This window comes from Ammodytes marinus (assembly GCF_949987685.1).
Source record: "Ammodytes marinus genome assembly, chromosome: 13".
Taxonomy (NCBI): Eukaryota; Metazoa; Chordata; class Actinopteri; order Uranoscopiformes; family Ammodytidae; genus Ammodytes; species Ammodytes marinus.
The window spans coordinates 5,685,958-5,703,097 of NC_137217.1; the positions used below are offsets into that span (position 1 = coordinate 5,685,958).

At 41.3% G+C, this 17,140-nt stretch overlaps 1 protein-coding gene across 3 annotated transcripts; it reads right to left on the bottom strand.

Annotated features, from left to right (window-relative positions):
• Positions 1–538: 538 nt before the first annotated feature.
• Positions 539–16,668, bottom strand: LOC307259223 (palmitoyltransferase ZDHHC3-like). Of its 3 annotated transcripts, none has more exons than XM_080038986.1 (7): positions 16,606–16,668; positions 13,723–14,178; positions 13,004–13,128; positions 12,131–12,227; positions 11,814–11,895; positions 10,927–11,057; positions 539–2,704 (listed from the first exon to the last, which is right to left on the bottom strand). In XM_080038986.1, the coding sequence occupies exons 2-7, from the start codon at positions 14,074–14,076 to the stop codon at positions 2,498–2,500; spliced, it is 996 nt and encodes a 331-aa protein (XP_079895112.1). In that variant the 5' UTR covers positions 14,077–14,178; positions 16,606–16,668; the 3' UTR covers positions 539–2,497. The 3 variants fall into 3 exon arrangements, with proteins under 3 accessions (XP_079895112.1, XP_079895111.1, XP_079895113.1); XM_080038985.1 differs by having other exon boundaries at positions 16,493–16,634; XM_080038987.1 differs by lacking the exon at positions 539–2,704 and adding an exon at positions 8,010–8,297 and having other exon boundaries at positions 16,493–16,634.
• Between the last annotated feature and the right edge of the window lie 472 nt (positions 16,669–17,140).

Below are 17,140 nucleotides of genomic sequence, written 5' to 3' on the forward strand. Positions count from 1 at the left end.
CCAGAGCTCAGAGAGATCTTGACGCTGCCGCTTTTTTGGGCACTCCGACACTGTACTTTTTTTTTATTTACATTTTTTGTATAGCCTACAGCACGGCACTTTGATCTGTGTGCTGTAGCCTATTAGGACTATGTCCTTTTTCTTTCTCTTTTAGCATCCTTAAAATTATATGTTTTAACAACGTAGCCTACCTAGTTGTATGCAAAACAGCTGAACACTTCAAAAGGTTGATTTACCCTTCAGTGATTTTTTCGTCCCTAACCATTTCCTACCCCATATTATTGAATGTGAATTATATTATTGAATTACAAGACAATGCTTCCTAAAAAATCCCCCTACATGTCCCGCTGAAGTCCATTCACAAACACATAGGACCCTCTCTCTACAAATAGGCTAATAATTCTGATACTCAGGCTAATTATCAGCATTTTCTATCCCATCCTGGCATTTAAGCTTTTTGACTAATCTTGCAACTATAACTAGCGTTACATGACATAGAATAATGTTAAGTTGATTCTGTTTGACTAAAATACGGTAAAATACGAGGAGATAAATGGTGCAGCTGATTTCTCTCTTATTGAATCTAAATCTAACGGAATAGAAATGTCGGCAGTCTAGGTACAGATTAGTCTATTTTATCCTGTGAGTCTGCAATCTGCACATTTAATTGTATGTTACTTTTAAACTCGTCATCAATGCAATTGAGGGGAACCTGTGTGTCCTTTGAGTATAAATAAAGGTTGAAAAAAAGTCAAATTCAGTGCTGTCTCTGATTATTAACAGCAAACATCTTAAAAGACAACAATACAGTTTGTAATGTACACATATGAAACATGGCCATTTATTTGAGTTTAAAAAAATGGAACCCACACAATGAAAAAAGTGTGTTAGAATAATGTAAAACACGGTTTAAAAAAACCCATTATGGTCCCAGGATATCCAGCACCTCTTTAACAGTTAGAGCCCTTATCCAGCAGCACAACCAATCATACAATAACCTCTCCTCCACATCAAGACAATTACCGTCTATTTTCTATACCAGAGGAATGAAAAAGGAAAAAGGCAACCGCAGCCACATACAATAGACAGATGAGTACATGAAAAATGAATTATACATAGTCCCTGCATTCCAATCACCATACTTCCCTATACTATTTAGTATGTAGAAAAAGATTTAGGATGTCCCAATACATGCATGCAATTGTAGTATGCCTAAAATACATAAATGCCCAACTAACTCCAATTGCATTTTGGAGCATTCGTCTTTATTCTTGACATTTCTCGACATAATGAAAAAAAAATCTTCCTTATCTGATTTTTTTTCCCCCTCATGTGGCCCTAAAACTCTTCTGTACTTTAGTATGTAGTGTATTAAAAAAAGAAAAGGTAAGTGATTTGGAACGCAGGGAGTGTTTATCCACAGATAAAAAGGCACAAGGTGATTTTCTAATCCCACAGTAAAGGCCTCAGAGACAGAAGAGTGGTTAATAGAGAATGGCTCGTACTTCAAGTGTTACATTAGTTCTCCTGAGACTCTGTGGACTGTCACAAACACACTTTGGTCGCGCTAACAGGAGGTCCTTCACTTCACCTGTTAAGTTATTTATTATTACACAATGCTCTCAGGAAGATACTGCATTGTAGGCAGCATGACTTATAAAGGTGCAGTCAGCGGATTTTTGGAGAATGCTTTTTTTTGTCACTAGCAGTGAATATCTCCTCAGGATCCGCTACCTTTGAGTACCCTCTGTGAGCTGAAACGAAAATCCAGTGTTAATGCGCAGCCTAGGCTCTGTAAATGCTCCTTTGTTTACATACCAGTTTACAGAGCCTAGGCTGGTATAGACTCTTTTTTTTTTTTTTACACAGTTTGTATAGGTAGCGGATCGTAAGAGATATTCACTCATTTTGGCTTTGGCTAAGATTTGCTGACTCCCCCTTTAAAGTTGCTACGAGGAACTTTCAGTGTTAAATCAAGCGGGCCCCCTTTGGACAAATGCAGTTAGTGTATTTACCATGCCAGCTGTTGTTCCTGGGTGAGCGTTCCCATGACAAAGGCATTAAGAAAAACTATATCAAAAAAGCATTCTTTGCACTGATGGTCTCGTTTACATTTAATCTATCATCAGAGGATAAATGAGACTGTTTCCAAAATATTTAAAAGTTCCTCGTACCTACTTAGAATCGTCAAAAGATCATTTCTATAGGCTTTAAGATTGCCACCTATTTATATTAAAACAGGTCCAATATGCTGTGTGTTTGGTAAATGCATTAACAGAATCTTTGTTCACTTGGTACTCTCTGCGTAGAGGCTGCATCGACGCTGGGAAGAGAGAATGGACGTGTCACGTAGATAAAGTCTCTGAGATTTTAAAATAATAATAATAATAGATCAATATAAATTCCAGTTGTTTTTTTTCTGGATATTATTTAGCCATGCTGGTAGTCTTGTGTTCAGTCCTCGTAGTCCAAAGAGGTCTTGGCTTGCTGCTGATGGCTACTCCAGTGGGATCTCTATGACGTCCTCCTCTATGATGTCTCCCTGTGGCACTGCTATGTGCTGCATGGGGCTCCGTGTGCAGCTCAGGCCAGCGAAGGGGCTGCACCAGGACAGAGAGAAGGGCCCGCCAAACGCCACCTCCATGGCCTCCCAGCACGCCACCTTCCCCCACCGGCCCGTCTCCCCCTTCAGACGCTCGATCCCCTGGGGAAGGAAAGACAACAGTGAGGGGGGGGGGGTCTGAGCTGTGACAGGGGTGGACAAGGGCTGGATGTGTGTGTCATTCTCTGCATGCACTATCAACCACTATGGTATAAAAGGTGATGACTTCAAAAACTGCAGCAACACCATGATTGAGCTATTTGGGCTAAACAAACAGCCCTTCAGATTTAAAAAGGTGGAGTCAGTGATTCTGGAGAAAGCTTGTGGTCAAAATTACTTTGTCAAAATCAGTGAATAACTACTCAGAATTTGCTTACTGTCCGTACTGTGTGAGTGGCAGTGCTGAAAAATAAATCTTGTGTTGATACACCACCTAGGTTCAGTAAAAGCGCATGTTGCTAGCTACAGTAGGCCCCTTTGTTAGCATACCCTTCGTTTACATGCCAGTTTACAGAGCCCTGGGCAGTGATTCAACACCAGATTTTTTTTTGGCGCACATAGTACGGACATGTAGTGGATCATGAGGACATATACACTGATTTGGACAAAAAATTATTCTGACCAGAAGCGTTCTCCAGAATCACTGAGTCCACCTTTATTATAATACTCATTCGCCGTGTGTATATCAAAGCAGTTACTGGTCGCTGTAGTTATTCCTCCGGTCAATATCGACCATTCACTATGGAACAACGAGGGACAAATCTATAGTCCATGTCCGGGGTCAACCAGTCAAAAAGCATACAGCCATGCTAGCAGCTCAGACTGTTACTAATCAGCACACAACACAAAGTACAGCTGAGGCTCAGCAGTTCTTGCTGGTATTTGTCTTTTTTAATCAAAGACCTGGACTAACAAAGATGGGGACCTGAAGATAGCAAGATAATCATCAAAGTTGTTTGCAATACCTCTTGAGGGGAGCACAGACGTTTGAAGCATTTTAAATGGCAATCCATTCAAAAGTCAGGTTGTTTTACACAGATTGCATCTCAATCATTTGAATTAATCACTTTGTTCTTTGTGCGATAAATGATTTTGTCCTCCTTTAACAGTGTAGATCAGTGTAGGCTATGGAGGCATTGGGGGAGGGATTTCAGCGACCAGTAACTCTTTCGATGCACAAAAGGCACGCAAGCTTTTGTATCCTTTTTTTCAGTTGTTGTTTTTTTTTAAATACACATGCCATGCACAATATAATACTACACTGTACTGAGGGACAAGCAAAACATGAAGAAATGTGTGGGACAAATGCTCAGTGGCAGTGCATGCAATGTGTTCCACACGGAGCTCACTCATTCATTCATCATGTTTGGTTGTCTCTGAACAAAGCAAAAAAAAAAGAAAAAATAAAGACATGGAGCGCATTTTGGCCTTCAGTTAGAAACGGGCATGCTAGTTGTGATGCGGTACTGTACACTCAAATGGGACGGCTAACATGACCCAACGTTAGCTTAGCTTACCTCTCCTCACCATTACTAAGAGTTGTCTGCTTGAGAACAGCTTTTGGCACAATCAGTTATCAACCAAAGCAAAATGCACGAGTATTACAGACAGTAGGGTAAAGTAGGGAATAGAATGAAAGACAGAGGACAGAGTCAACAATCCAGGGTTGTGTGAAGGGGACTGTATGCAGGTGGGAGGAGGAAACTTATTGTCTTGAACATGATTTGAAGAATAATTGAGAGGTAGGAAAATACATTTGGGCATAGTATACAGTCGAAAGGGAAATACAGAAATCTGCATTCAAAAAACAAGTACACACAGTCTTCTGAATTGCAACTGAGAAGTATTTATTTTCTCTGCGCATGTGCTGAAATATCTTCAGAATATTTAGAAATAATAAAAATTTCCAGAAAAAGAAAGAAAGAGATCCTCGTCTCTACCGAACACTCTCACCAATGAGACTTGGCATCATCATCATCATCATCATCATCATCATCATCATCATACCAGCAGTGTTTCACTTGTACATTACTAAACTAAGCCTTCATCTGAAACCATGCATTCACATAACAAAAGAATACATATAATATCATGTCAAACAAAAGAATAATAATAGAAGAATATAATGCACAACAGAGCACTGGAGAAAAAATCTGGAAATTAAAATGACAAAGTGCAAATTAGCCTTTTTTAGTATACTGGTGTAAATGTGAAGGATGAGAGTTAATACTGCGTTAAATAAGAGTTTATCTTTAGAGTTATCTGACATAGTCCCGCTGCTGCATAATATAATACTGTATAATAGTCCTACATTTTGATAAGCTGAATACACACACTCTCTCCACCAATGATTATCTTGAAGCATAAAGCCAGCGTCCTTTTTTTGAGGAAAATGTTCACGTTGAAGCTTTACCCAAATAGAACCATGTCATTGTGGGAGTTCAATGGACTTGGCACACGCTCACAGCATCAAAGACAACCACAGGGAGTGTAGCACACGGCACACACACACACACACACACACACGTTGGCGTTACTGTGGGTGGACAAGCCTTTCCTCAGAAAAAGGACTGCTGTCGGCAGCCTGATAAACTCCACTGACGACATTCCAACAAACGTGTTCTACATCTGTTCCCATCAAACCATTTGCATTTCTTCATTAAAGGTGCGCTATGTAACTTTGGGTGTGTCAGAGAAGTGAACATTTTCAGAGATTACATTCTCATAGGAAAATTGGTTCCCTGGAACACCGTTCAAAAGGTGTTGTTTACAGCAGCAGGGCCTGCAGTTTCGTTTACAACAATATTCTAGACTTAGGTTTGGGTTCCAGGGGCCTCATTTATAACGGTGTGCGTAGAAACCTTCCCAAAACATTGCGTTCGCACAAAGCCAAGAATGTGCTGCGCAAAAAAAAAGTTGAGATTTATAAAACTGTGCTGCGCACAGTTGCACGCAATCTTCCCTTTATAATTACCCACCTGCGGTGATTTGTGCGCGGACGATCTCCGCCCGGTGTCATCCCACTTCACCTCCCAGTTTCATCCCACAATCTACCATACATGGCGAATGCTAAATAGCTCCTGAATATGATGACGCACTTAATAAGCACGGAATTTTGACTGACATGAGGAAAAAAGGGAGGTAACCGGCCACAAAGAAAGCGACTGGGAAGGAAGAAAGCCCGTGCCATGCGTCGCTGTAACTGCCTCAAAAACACAAACACACACGCGCGCGCTGATCACATATCATGATTGGCACAGTCGTTATAGTCTTTGTTAAGATGTTTTGCCCAACTTTGTACTGTATGAAATATCACGTATTAGCGAAACTGTAGGACTAGCCTATATGTAGGACTATATAAAATGTGTTGTGAGAAGTGAAATAATGCATTAGCCTATAGTATATTCCAAAGCATTGCTTCCCTTCCATAGATCAACACATTTCCAACAACGTCAGATTATAGGCTAGTTTAAACTTCGAGGGTTAGTTGTTATGGGAAAGAGATGCATAAAATAATTTGCTAAATTCATAACATGATTTTATCTAACGAAATATATAGTTTTAATTAATATAGTTGGCCTTAACTTTGTACAAAACTACTTTTTACACACAGCCTAAAATATAGACTATTTGCTCTCCCGCTGGCCACTCAGGGACACACCTCCCGACGTATATGATATTATTATAGAGTAGAACTATAAGATTCAATTTCAAAATATAATCAAAATATGTATAGACCTACTTGATAAGTAAATCAACCTACATCATTACTGCATGCCATAGACAACAGTAGCCTATATTCGCAACAATAGGTACGCACATAATTGATGAAATATATTGGGTGCCAAGGATATGTGTGTTTTTCCGATGACAGAGCTTTATTTCGTGGTGTTGCCATTGAGTGTCGCTGATTCCCCGAGTCAGCAAAACCTTGCGTGAGCTCTACGCATGGTCAAAAGTTTGCGTGGGAATACGCACACTTCTACGCAAAGAATTCTTTTATAAATACCACCGTTTTGCCACCGCACATTTGACCGCACATTTCTGCCGTCTACGCAAGGTTTTTGTGCGTAGAAAGCTTTATAAATGAGGCCCCAGGTCCCTCAAAAAAAATAGTTTTGATTTATGATGTTAGAATGATTAAATACTAAGAATAACATGTAGAGTTATTATGTTTGTTTTTTTTAAACTAACTGCAGGCTCTACAAATGTAAACAAATCCCCCCTCCCCTGAAACTGCATATTGCACCACTTCCTGCGCCCAAAACTAGCTGGCATTTTGATACTGGTTTGATCCTGTATATTGGAACAACCAGACATTTCCCAGCTTATTTTGGTTCAAAATAAATAAATACTGTAATTCACCTTCTGCCCTCCAACAAAGGCATTGTTCATGTCAAGCATGTATCAGAGAGGAATCAGGGAAGATGTTAAAGTCATTGAAAAACACATGATTTTTTACAGTGCAGGGCAGGCGGACTTCTCTGGCCTTGCATGTAGTTTTACTAACAGGGAAACTTTAGTCTGCCGTGCACAGGCTCAAATACAACACTTTAAAAAGGAGCACTTTGCTTATTTTCTGGTGAGATATTGTGTTACTTTAGCCGTTTCCCACCGTTTAAACACTACCCAGCCAAACCTTATCAAAGTACCTTGCAGTTTTGTACTTCAGGGATTCTTCACTGGGTTGGAGGGTCTCAAAACTCTCAGTTTGAACAATATATAGAGTTTTGTACCCAAATGGGTGTAGTAGAAGTCATAATTAACCAAACACCCACATTTATAATGGCAAACTGTTCCTTTCGGTGCTGTATTTGGCACCATTTCATCCAACCCCTTCTTATAGGTGTCTGACAAAAGGAAGATTTAAAGGGTCAATGCACATAGAACATTTTCTGTATTCTAGTATGTAGCAATTTAAAATGGCATCTGGCTGCTCTCACCTTCGTACAATGGAGGTGATTGGTAACAAAATAATGTTACACATTGCATTGCATTCTGGGAACTTGATGCACAGTTTTCTTTACTATTCTGACATTTAGCAGATCTATCAATAGTTGTCAGGGGCATCACTTCCATTGTACTGGAGTGGCAGTTTCAGGGGTGGATATATCGCAAAACCTCCACACATAAAACTAAAAGCAGCAGCATGGCCAAACGCCACCACGGATAGGTTGGGAATGTATTCTGAACTCCCCCTTTAAGAACACACACATGGCAAGAAAAGAGAAGGCCTCTGATACAACAACAGAAATAGAAGAAAACAAACAAAGAGATTTTATCACAGTGTTTGCAAACAGGATTCACAAACAGAAATAGTTTTTCTTTTTCTCTGCAACTCAACTTAACCCAAGAAAAAAAAAGGTACACATAAAAACGCTAGCAGTTTGGCAACACAAGAAGCCGATGGAGAGCGGTCCATGTCTTAGCGTGGGGTGTGGGCGATACAGTGTTAATTCATGTTCAGCATTTTGGGGAGCAGCACCACACAGTGCCATGTGTGTGTGTGTGAAGCTGCTTTTCTCTTGCTGTGTTGTCACACAACATACTGGTAGGTCTCAGCCTTGCCGTGGTCGGGCGTGGAGAAGGGACTAAACCACAACACGGAGAAAGGGTGTCCAAACACCGCCCGCAAGTTCATCCACTTAGTTTTTTTAGCCCATCTTCTCTCTTCCTTTTTCAACTGCTCTATGCCCTGGGAAAACGAGACATACAACCACACTTCAGTCGGGTGGGCTTCTTTGTGACACAAATGTAGTAAATCACAAATACCGATTTTTTTTTTTGAAAATCAATAAATCATAAACGCAGTATTTTCAGTGGTGTTTTTACAAGCTGCTTGTGTCCTGTTGCCTTTCCCTGTGTGTGTGTGTGTGTTGCACAGTCGACTACACTTTAAAGCTTTCCTTGCTCAACTGATCCTATGCCTCCCATATATCTGACTTAGAGTTGCAGACAAAAAGAAGTTCAAAGCAGGAAAAAAGGGGGTTTGGTTTGGTTTGGTTTGGTTTGGTGAGGTCCAACACACAGGCAGACACACACCAGCAGGCTGAAGGATTTTAAGGATAGGACCAAACTGCATAGCGGGGACACTGATTCCTCCGTGCACTGATACATGGACATATGTACCTTCCTGTGTTAGGGTTAGGCGGTAATAGCGTATCCCCGGGTATTTAAAAAATAGCAACAGTATTTCCTCTCATTACATTCATATTGCAAGACTACAACTAGATTCCCTTTGAGATTATTATTATTTCCAATCCTGCTACCGGGGATTAAAAGTTAATTCAGTCAAATATATATATTTATTTTTTTATTTTTTATTTTTTAGGGGGTGCCCTTAGCTCAGTTGGTAGAGCGTCCCCCCCCTGGGCCGGGCCCAGCAGCAGACCCGGGTTCGATTCCCGCCCGCGGTCGTCCTCTGCATGTCACTCCCCTCTCTGCCCCATTTCACCTCTGTCTCTCTGCACTGTCAATAAAGCATAAAAATGCCAAAAAAATATCTTGAAAAAAATAATAATAAAAAAAAAATTGCAGTTTAAATGGACTGTGTGTAAAGTAAATATAAACAACTATATGCCCTTAACACGTAGGCTAAATGTCATGTATGATCATGTTAAAAACTGCAAACGCGATTGTCATTATTTAATCTTTAAAAAGTGAATTCAATATTCCGAGCGGGGGGAATCCTTTAGTTATTTGACCAGCTTTATTTGCTGTTCTCGTCCCCCAGTAACTCTAACTCCTAACTCTAAATGTGATGGTAAAGTTTTAAGGTTGCACAGCTGTCAGCTGGTTCTCCAGCCGAGGCTGCTATGTTAAAGTGTCCGAAAAAAGTGCCTCACAGACAGGTCGCGTCTAATGCCGCTCCTCCTGCGTTGTGTTTGGTGCTGGAAAGAGTGCGACAGTGTTCACGTCATTTGGCTTGAGCCAACCCCTTAAGACTAACGATCATATCAAACCTCACCACTGAGATTACGGGCGCGCCACAACTCCAGCAAGACTCCTGTGATTTCAGTCCGACATTGGAAGATTGTCTGCGACTGTCAAATCGCGTGAAAAGTGGTGTAGTGTAAGCCCAGTATAACTTGAGTAGTTCAATGTAATCCTGTAAAGAGTCTAGAGTTGAAGTAGAAATAGCCATTACCCAACGGTAATACAAAGGACCGGGGGAGAATTTGGGGAAGGTTTAAAAAGGGATCAAAAATTGGATACCGTCCAACCCTATTCTGTGAAAATTCATATGTATATTTCCACACTAAGCCCTACCTCTGTCGATGCAGCAAAAAGTGATTTAGAGCCTACTAGCACCAGGTAACCGCTGTGTGTTCTACAACAGTGATAACACCAGCATGCAACATTAGATTACAATACAGACAAGACAGTTCTTTGGTATGTTACAACGAGTCAATCATTATGTTGCACCTCAACTGAAACCTGTCATTAACAGATGCAAACAAGACATAAACAAGATAAAAAAAAAAACTCTAATAACTACGGATGATTTAGTCATTGTTTCCATTTTTCATTGAAGACCGGGGGATTTTAGAATGAAACACATACCGGAAGTAAAACCGCGCAGTTAGCATGCGCATACCACCGCGGATGTGCTTGTTAGTACAGGTCGACGGTATGTATTGGATTCTTAAAATCACATGAAATGAAAAAATAGCGTGCAACATAACGTGGTAAATAAACAAGTCCCAACAACAAGCACACAGGACCATTTGGGTGATGTTGTAAAGTGTATCTTCATGACTTTTGGCAGAGGAAAGCTAATACTTCCCATTGATTACCAGTATTTGTGCTAAGCTTACTAGCCACGAGCGACCTTTGATCATTTCTTCTTACAAGAAATGCATGCCGAGTTAAAGGAATGGTTCCTGTTGCCTTGTCATGAACCGACAAGCTAAACAATTGGTCTATTCCTTTGACAACTGCTGTGCTGCTACTACCATCCACACAGGTCACACTTTCTTTGGTATTTACCATCAGGCACTGTGAACGCTGCTTACATAGTCACAGACAACACAAATATTCACACTTCTTTTTGGCATGAATTCCCTTTTCTAGACAGTGTTCTTAATCAAACTGATGACCTGCAGGGAATGTACCGCACCTCATTCTACATCAGGTTTGCAGAATGGGCAGCGGTAAACCTAGCTTCAGTTAAAAGTTAGTATTAGAAGTAGAAAAATGTCAAAGATGCTAGTGCTAACGTTAGAGAAGCAAAGAGGTGTAGGCAGCCTGGGAGGAGGAGGTATTGAGAATAGGAAAAGGAGTACTGAGGGAAAGGGGGGGGGTGACACTATTAGAGGACTTACGGTCTCGTCGGTACAGATGGAGTGGACCTGGGTGCCGAACATCACAGAGGTGAAGATGAGGAAGAGGAGGCCCTCAAAGCACAGGAGGATGAGGAGGATGACTGTGGCTGGAGGAGAGAAGGAACTGCACTCTGGAGGGGCATGGAGGGACGTATGAGGAATTAACTGCTACACACACACACACACACACAATACAATACAATGAAAGAAGCTAACCCGCTAACTCGTCCGCTAACTCTCTACAGGGAGGATCGCGGAAGCCATTCTGTCCACAAGCATTCTGGAGAGTGCTTGTTTTCAAAATCAGTGAAAGAAAATGTAGCTACACAGTACGTGTGTGCGCGCTGAAAATGAATCCATTGTTAATACGCAGCCCAGGCTCTGTAAAGGGGCATGTTGCTAGCTACAGTGGGACCCCATCATTTATAATTTCAGACCCGTTTACAGAGCCTGGGCTGTGTATTAACCTGTCACCTGCTGGGGACGCTTCAGTAAAAGAGGAGGTCTAGTGAGTGTAATGAATCGGGAGGTTTAGGTTAGATTGTGAAGCAGGGTAACAGGAAAAAACACATCTACTGCTATACAAAAGGGCAGATGCTGTCTGCAGAGTGTGTGCCTCTGTCTGCAGATGTGCTGCGACAAAATGCAACTCCTCACAGTGTGTTTCTCAGTGTGGTATGTAACCCGTTTGCTTCAAGGTAAAGCAGGAAAAGAAAGCACCACTGCAGCTGGCAAAAGAATGGTAAATGTAAAGGTATGTCCATTCATATCTATTATGTAACTATGTTAATGGCTTTGGAGAAGGCCTGCAGAGTACTGGGAGTAAGGCCTTCATTTTTTAAGAGTGAGGGGAATTGAAGTTTTTTTTAAAAGAGAAAAACACTCACTTGTCCAATCGTCTTCAAAGCAGTTGAGGAAATGGAACACCACCATAACCAGAGTGTGGAGAGAGACGAGTGCAATGTACATCTAGGTAAAAAAAAAGGCCATTGATTCAACACATTCACTAATTGTCATATTCACTGAGGAATCCCCTACAGGGCTTACACAGTATAACAGAGATCTGGTAGGGGGGAGAAAAAAACACTACAATATCATGGCAACTTTGTTATTGTCAAAAGAAGAAATATTAGTATTTTGGGCATGATCTTTCTTTCACTTTATATAAATGTAATAACGCAATTTCTCTTATGGTTAGACTTACTGTGAAAAGCACAAAATACTTCTGGTTGTTCTCTCCGACACAGTTGTTGACCCAGGGGCAGTGGTGGTCCATCTTGCGTATGCAGCGCTTGCAAACACTGTTGAGAGAGGCAGCGAGTTTTACCAGTGTGAGGGGAAAAAAGAAATGGGTTCAAATAAAACAAAAGAAAAACTCTATGAACCCTCCCAGGCCGCACCAGATACGACAACATTAGTGGAAAATAAAAGCCAGTACAATCCTCAGACTCAAATCTATTTCACTAATTAAAGGTGAAGTAAGCGATTTATTTATGTTAATTTAAGTGTTAAATCGCTCTTTATGCATACAGTGATCACTTGTATAGTGTGCGCGTTTCATAAAGCCGATCTCTCAGTCACTCGCTCTTGCATGTAATCGGCAAATAAACTTTTCGGGGATCCCACTAATAATAACCAATCAGAAGAGAGAACGCTACAAACCGGCACCCGTCTCACTGCCGGTGCACGTGCAGAGCGACAGATGGGTGGATGTGTATGCGCCTACAATGGCGGAGCAGGTAAAACTCCTTCCCAATGTCTGTTTTGATGGTTTCATCATGTTTTATCACATCTTATGGATCTGAGATGATGCTAGATAACTCGCTGCTTGAAGACCGCAGTGCATTAATGTGGTGACATGGGGACGAGGAAGGGGACTGCTAACTGCAGTCACTGACAGGAAGTTAGCTAAACTGACCATTCCGCTTACTGAACCTTTAACCCAAGTTAGATTTTATAATGACAACAGTATGCCACCTTCCACTGCAGCAGACTACTGCAGCTATAATGCATGCAATAAGGTGTGTGAATGCCAACGCTGCAGAGAGAGAGAGCTCCATGTCCTGTTTGCCTTTACCTGCAGTGGTGTGCTCGGTCAGGCTTGATGCTGCAGCACTTGGGACATTTGTAGACCACCTGCCCCGGCTTCAGCTGAAGGCTCTCTATGTACTCCTTAGTCGCGTTCCCTTTAGGCACAGCCCCCTATCCAGACACATTACGAGGGGGAGACGTCAGTGGTGTGTGTGCACTTCATTGACCATTATTATAAAGTGTTTTTTTTCCAGCGCACAAACAGTATGGACAGGTTGAGGCTCATGAGGATATATTCACTGATTTTGTTCTCCAGAATTGCTGATTACACCTTTAAACAAGTAGACATAGGCTAAACATTTCTGATAATTCTGCTGTAATAATCACACTATTTGCAGCTGAAGACCCTTAACTTACTAATTAAGGATGACAGCCTGTCACGCAAATTGGAATGTGTGTCATACATCAAAATGAACGCCCCACTGTGTATGTGTGATTGCGTTTATATACATGTTAGGGATGTATTATTTTGTTGTTTGCCCTAGCTGGGTGCTTGTAAACGTTTACAAATGCCTCAAGCTATTCTTTAATTTGTATTATTTTATTCTTACTTATTGTCTTTTTTTTCTATACACCTGTCTGTATTTGTAATAGGCTTTCCTAAGTATCTATAGTGTATTTCTTTGTACATTATTATTGAACAAAAACGTGTCACACTTTTGCCTGTAAATTTGTATTTTGGAGAAAAAAAAATTCCCCACTCACAGGGTCGGTGCACATGGCCCTGAGGTGCGAGGCCAGGGCGAGGAAGGCCAGTGTATTGAACAGGGCTCCGTTGACCACGCTGTAGTACAGGTTGTGCGAGGGCAGCAGCATGACAAACAGCACCACGAACTCAGCGTAGAAGAGCAGCAGCCAGGTGATGGCGGCGCACACGATGCCACACGCGTCCCTGATGAACCACATGGCCCGGGCCGAGGACGAGGTGATGACGTCCCTGGAGATGGGGATCCTCTGCTCTGTGGTGGTGGTGGTGGTGGTGGTTCCCCCCCCTCCTCCTCCTCCTCCATGCCCACGGCCATGCTCCACATCCCTGCATCGGTGCACCGGGCTCCTCATCCTTCATCTAAAGCTAGAGAGATCCCTCCTGCTAAGTCTGATGCTACGTCTGCCACCCAACCCTACAGTGCCTTCAGGCCTTCAGGTCACAGTCACCGCATGCTGGAAGAGAAAGGCATGTGTCAAAAGGGGTTTGGTTCTTTAGAGCACGGGTTCCCAAAGTTGGGATGGCGAGACACAGAAGAGGGGGAAGCTAAGAATGCTTATGGAAAACGTAGTTGATGTAAGTGTTTTAGAAGTTGAGATTTTTGGTTCAAAGTATTGATTAAAAAAATTATGTTGAGATGATAATGGCAGTTTAAAGATGGTTGTATAGGATATAAAAGAAACAAACAGACCAGGTTTAGTCATTTAACCCTCCTATTGTACTGGGGTCAATTTGACCCCACAAGACATTTCTTTTTGAAGTGTTTTGATCAAATTATGGGTGTTTTATTTAATTTAATAACACCTGTTGTCCTCTGGGGTCAAAATGACCCCGCAGCACACAATGGTACAATGGGGCAAAAGGTCACACTATACTGCTTCTAACAGATGAAATACCCGCCCCCCCTTCTTCTAACGACATCCACACACACACACACACACACACACACACACACACACACACACACGCACGCACGCAAGCACACACACACGCACATACCTGTACATGAGCACACACCCACGAGCGCACACACACACACGAGCATGAGCACACACACACACGCACACATGAGCACTCCCCCCAAAAGAAAACACACAGACACACCCAACACCTGTGCCTTTGATGTGTGGGGTCAAGCAATGATTAGGAAAACAAAACACATAAACAGATCGTTTCTCGCAGACTCTGCACCATTTCAAACCTTAGTCTGAGACAGGCAGCATGATCAGTAGGCAGCAGGCTTTACCTTAGAGGCTTGTGAGCTCATTTTGAACCTAGTTCAACAAAATGCAATGAAGTGAATCAGCAAAGATCACTCCATAACTACCGGCCTCGCATTCAACTGAGGGACAAATCGAGGGTGACTCACTTCTCAAAAGTTCATTTTTGAAAAGTTTTACGTGTTGTAATGTTGTGTTGTAATGTTAATTATGCCAGGTAAAGAATGAGGATAAAGTTGAGTAAAAAGCTGAAAAACTGAAGTTAGTGATTATTTATGCTTTTTGCCTTAGAAACAGTCAAACCAGGTGAGAACTGACCCTGCCTGGTTTGACTGTCTAAATCCAAAAATGGTCTGATGGCCCTAAATTAAAAAATTAAGGGAAATATTTGTGGTAATGGGTTGGACTCAAGTCAGACTAAAGGTGTAACACAAAATTAATTGATAATTTATACTTTATAGGCTTTAGAAAACAGCCGAACCGGGCGGGGTCATTTTGACCCCAGAGGACCATGGGTGTTTGTATTTGCTCCTATTAAAAAAATCTAAGTGATTCAAAAATAGCTTTTTCACTAACCTTTGACATAAGCCACTCTCTAATGAGTCATATAGTCAAAATCATGTTAAGGAATTTAAAAATATATATATATTTAATTTTAAATCGAAAAAATTGTATATTTCTATGTAAACAAGGTCTGTTGGCCTAAAATTCCAAAACCAAGGGAAATATTTGTGATAATGGGTTGGACTCAAACTAGTTGTCAGACTAAAGGTGTAACACAAAATGTATTGACAATTTATACTTTAGGCTTTAAAAAAAACACCAAACCGTTTGGGGTCAAAATGACGCCAGAGGACCATGGGTGTAAATCAGTCGGGAGTACATTACGAGGGATAAACACCTTTATGTACATTTTGGACCTTTAAGAACGTCAATGAGTTTACTATATCTAGTTTAACACTTTGTCAGTAAATGGAAATCAAAGTGAGTTGTCAGACATACATGTAGGGGAGTCAGAAAGAGCAAGAGTCCCATGTAAACTTGTCACGACCATAGACTGTATAGATGTGTTGTCCTACCTCTGCTGTGTGTTTACACCGTGACCTGCTGTGAGCATCACTAACCTTGCGCAAAGACACTTCTTATAGACACTATCCCAATTAAAAGTCAAATATCTGACTAACTATGAGATACGATATGATTCCATTGAACCAGTGTTTCATGCAAAAATGTAAAAGGTGAACACGGAATGCCTTTGCTAGCAAGAATGTGGGTCATTGGCTTCCAGCTCAGCTTGTTACAGTGGGGGGGACTGTTTTTTATCGATCACTGCTACTAGGTAAACAAGCTAGCAGCGTTATGTTCAGCCAAGGACGGTCATATGACGGCTAATAATGTCAAATTTAGTCCATTCACGACTGCTTTTCTGTTAATTTAGACAGTATATTGCTGTACTGCTGAAATCAAACTAGTTAATTAACGTCCGTCCAAATTTTAGCTTAAGCTAACTGCCTGGCTTGCTAACGTTTCAGACTGGGCATTTACTAACCTGTTAGCATCCTGTCAATGTCCTCATCTTCAGCTGAACAGGCAGTAAAAGCGCAAGAACGTCTATCTGCCTTTTATCTAAAATAATCCTCATTATATTCCGTTGAATCTCACCTGAAATACGAGCATCCCTTCGGACGCTTTCGCCAGTGCTGCTGGTGGGTAGCTCCCCCTTCGATGCTCTGCTCACGCCCCTCCACCAACAACAAGACGTCATGACGTATAGACTGCGAGCCAATGCGATCATCGGAAATGTTTCAAGCCTTCTTCACGTCAGTGTAGCCTACATGTCAGGGCACACGCTACTTTATTATGGTAAGTTGTTAAATTACACTATCCGTAAATAAAATTACAAACAACAACATCATTTTGACTAGGCAAGTCGTAATTGTGTCAAGTTAAAAAGAGAGCTGATTTCTGGCCTAGGCTAGGCATAATTAAATTTTGACCTGTCAAAAAAATAATTACATATCCACAACATCGAAATCACTTCACGTTTACCATTCCTGTTTATGCCTATGGTATTTCTCATTACAGATATATGCAATGTTATTTCTCCAAGTCAAAACTGAGTTGTATTGTGGATATAGCCTACAACTGAATTATGACAACCCATAATTCAGGTTTGAGATACCTACAACATTTTGAC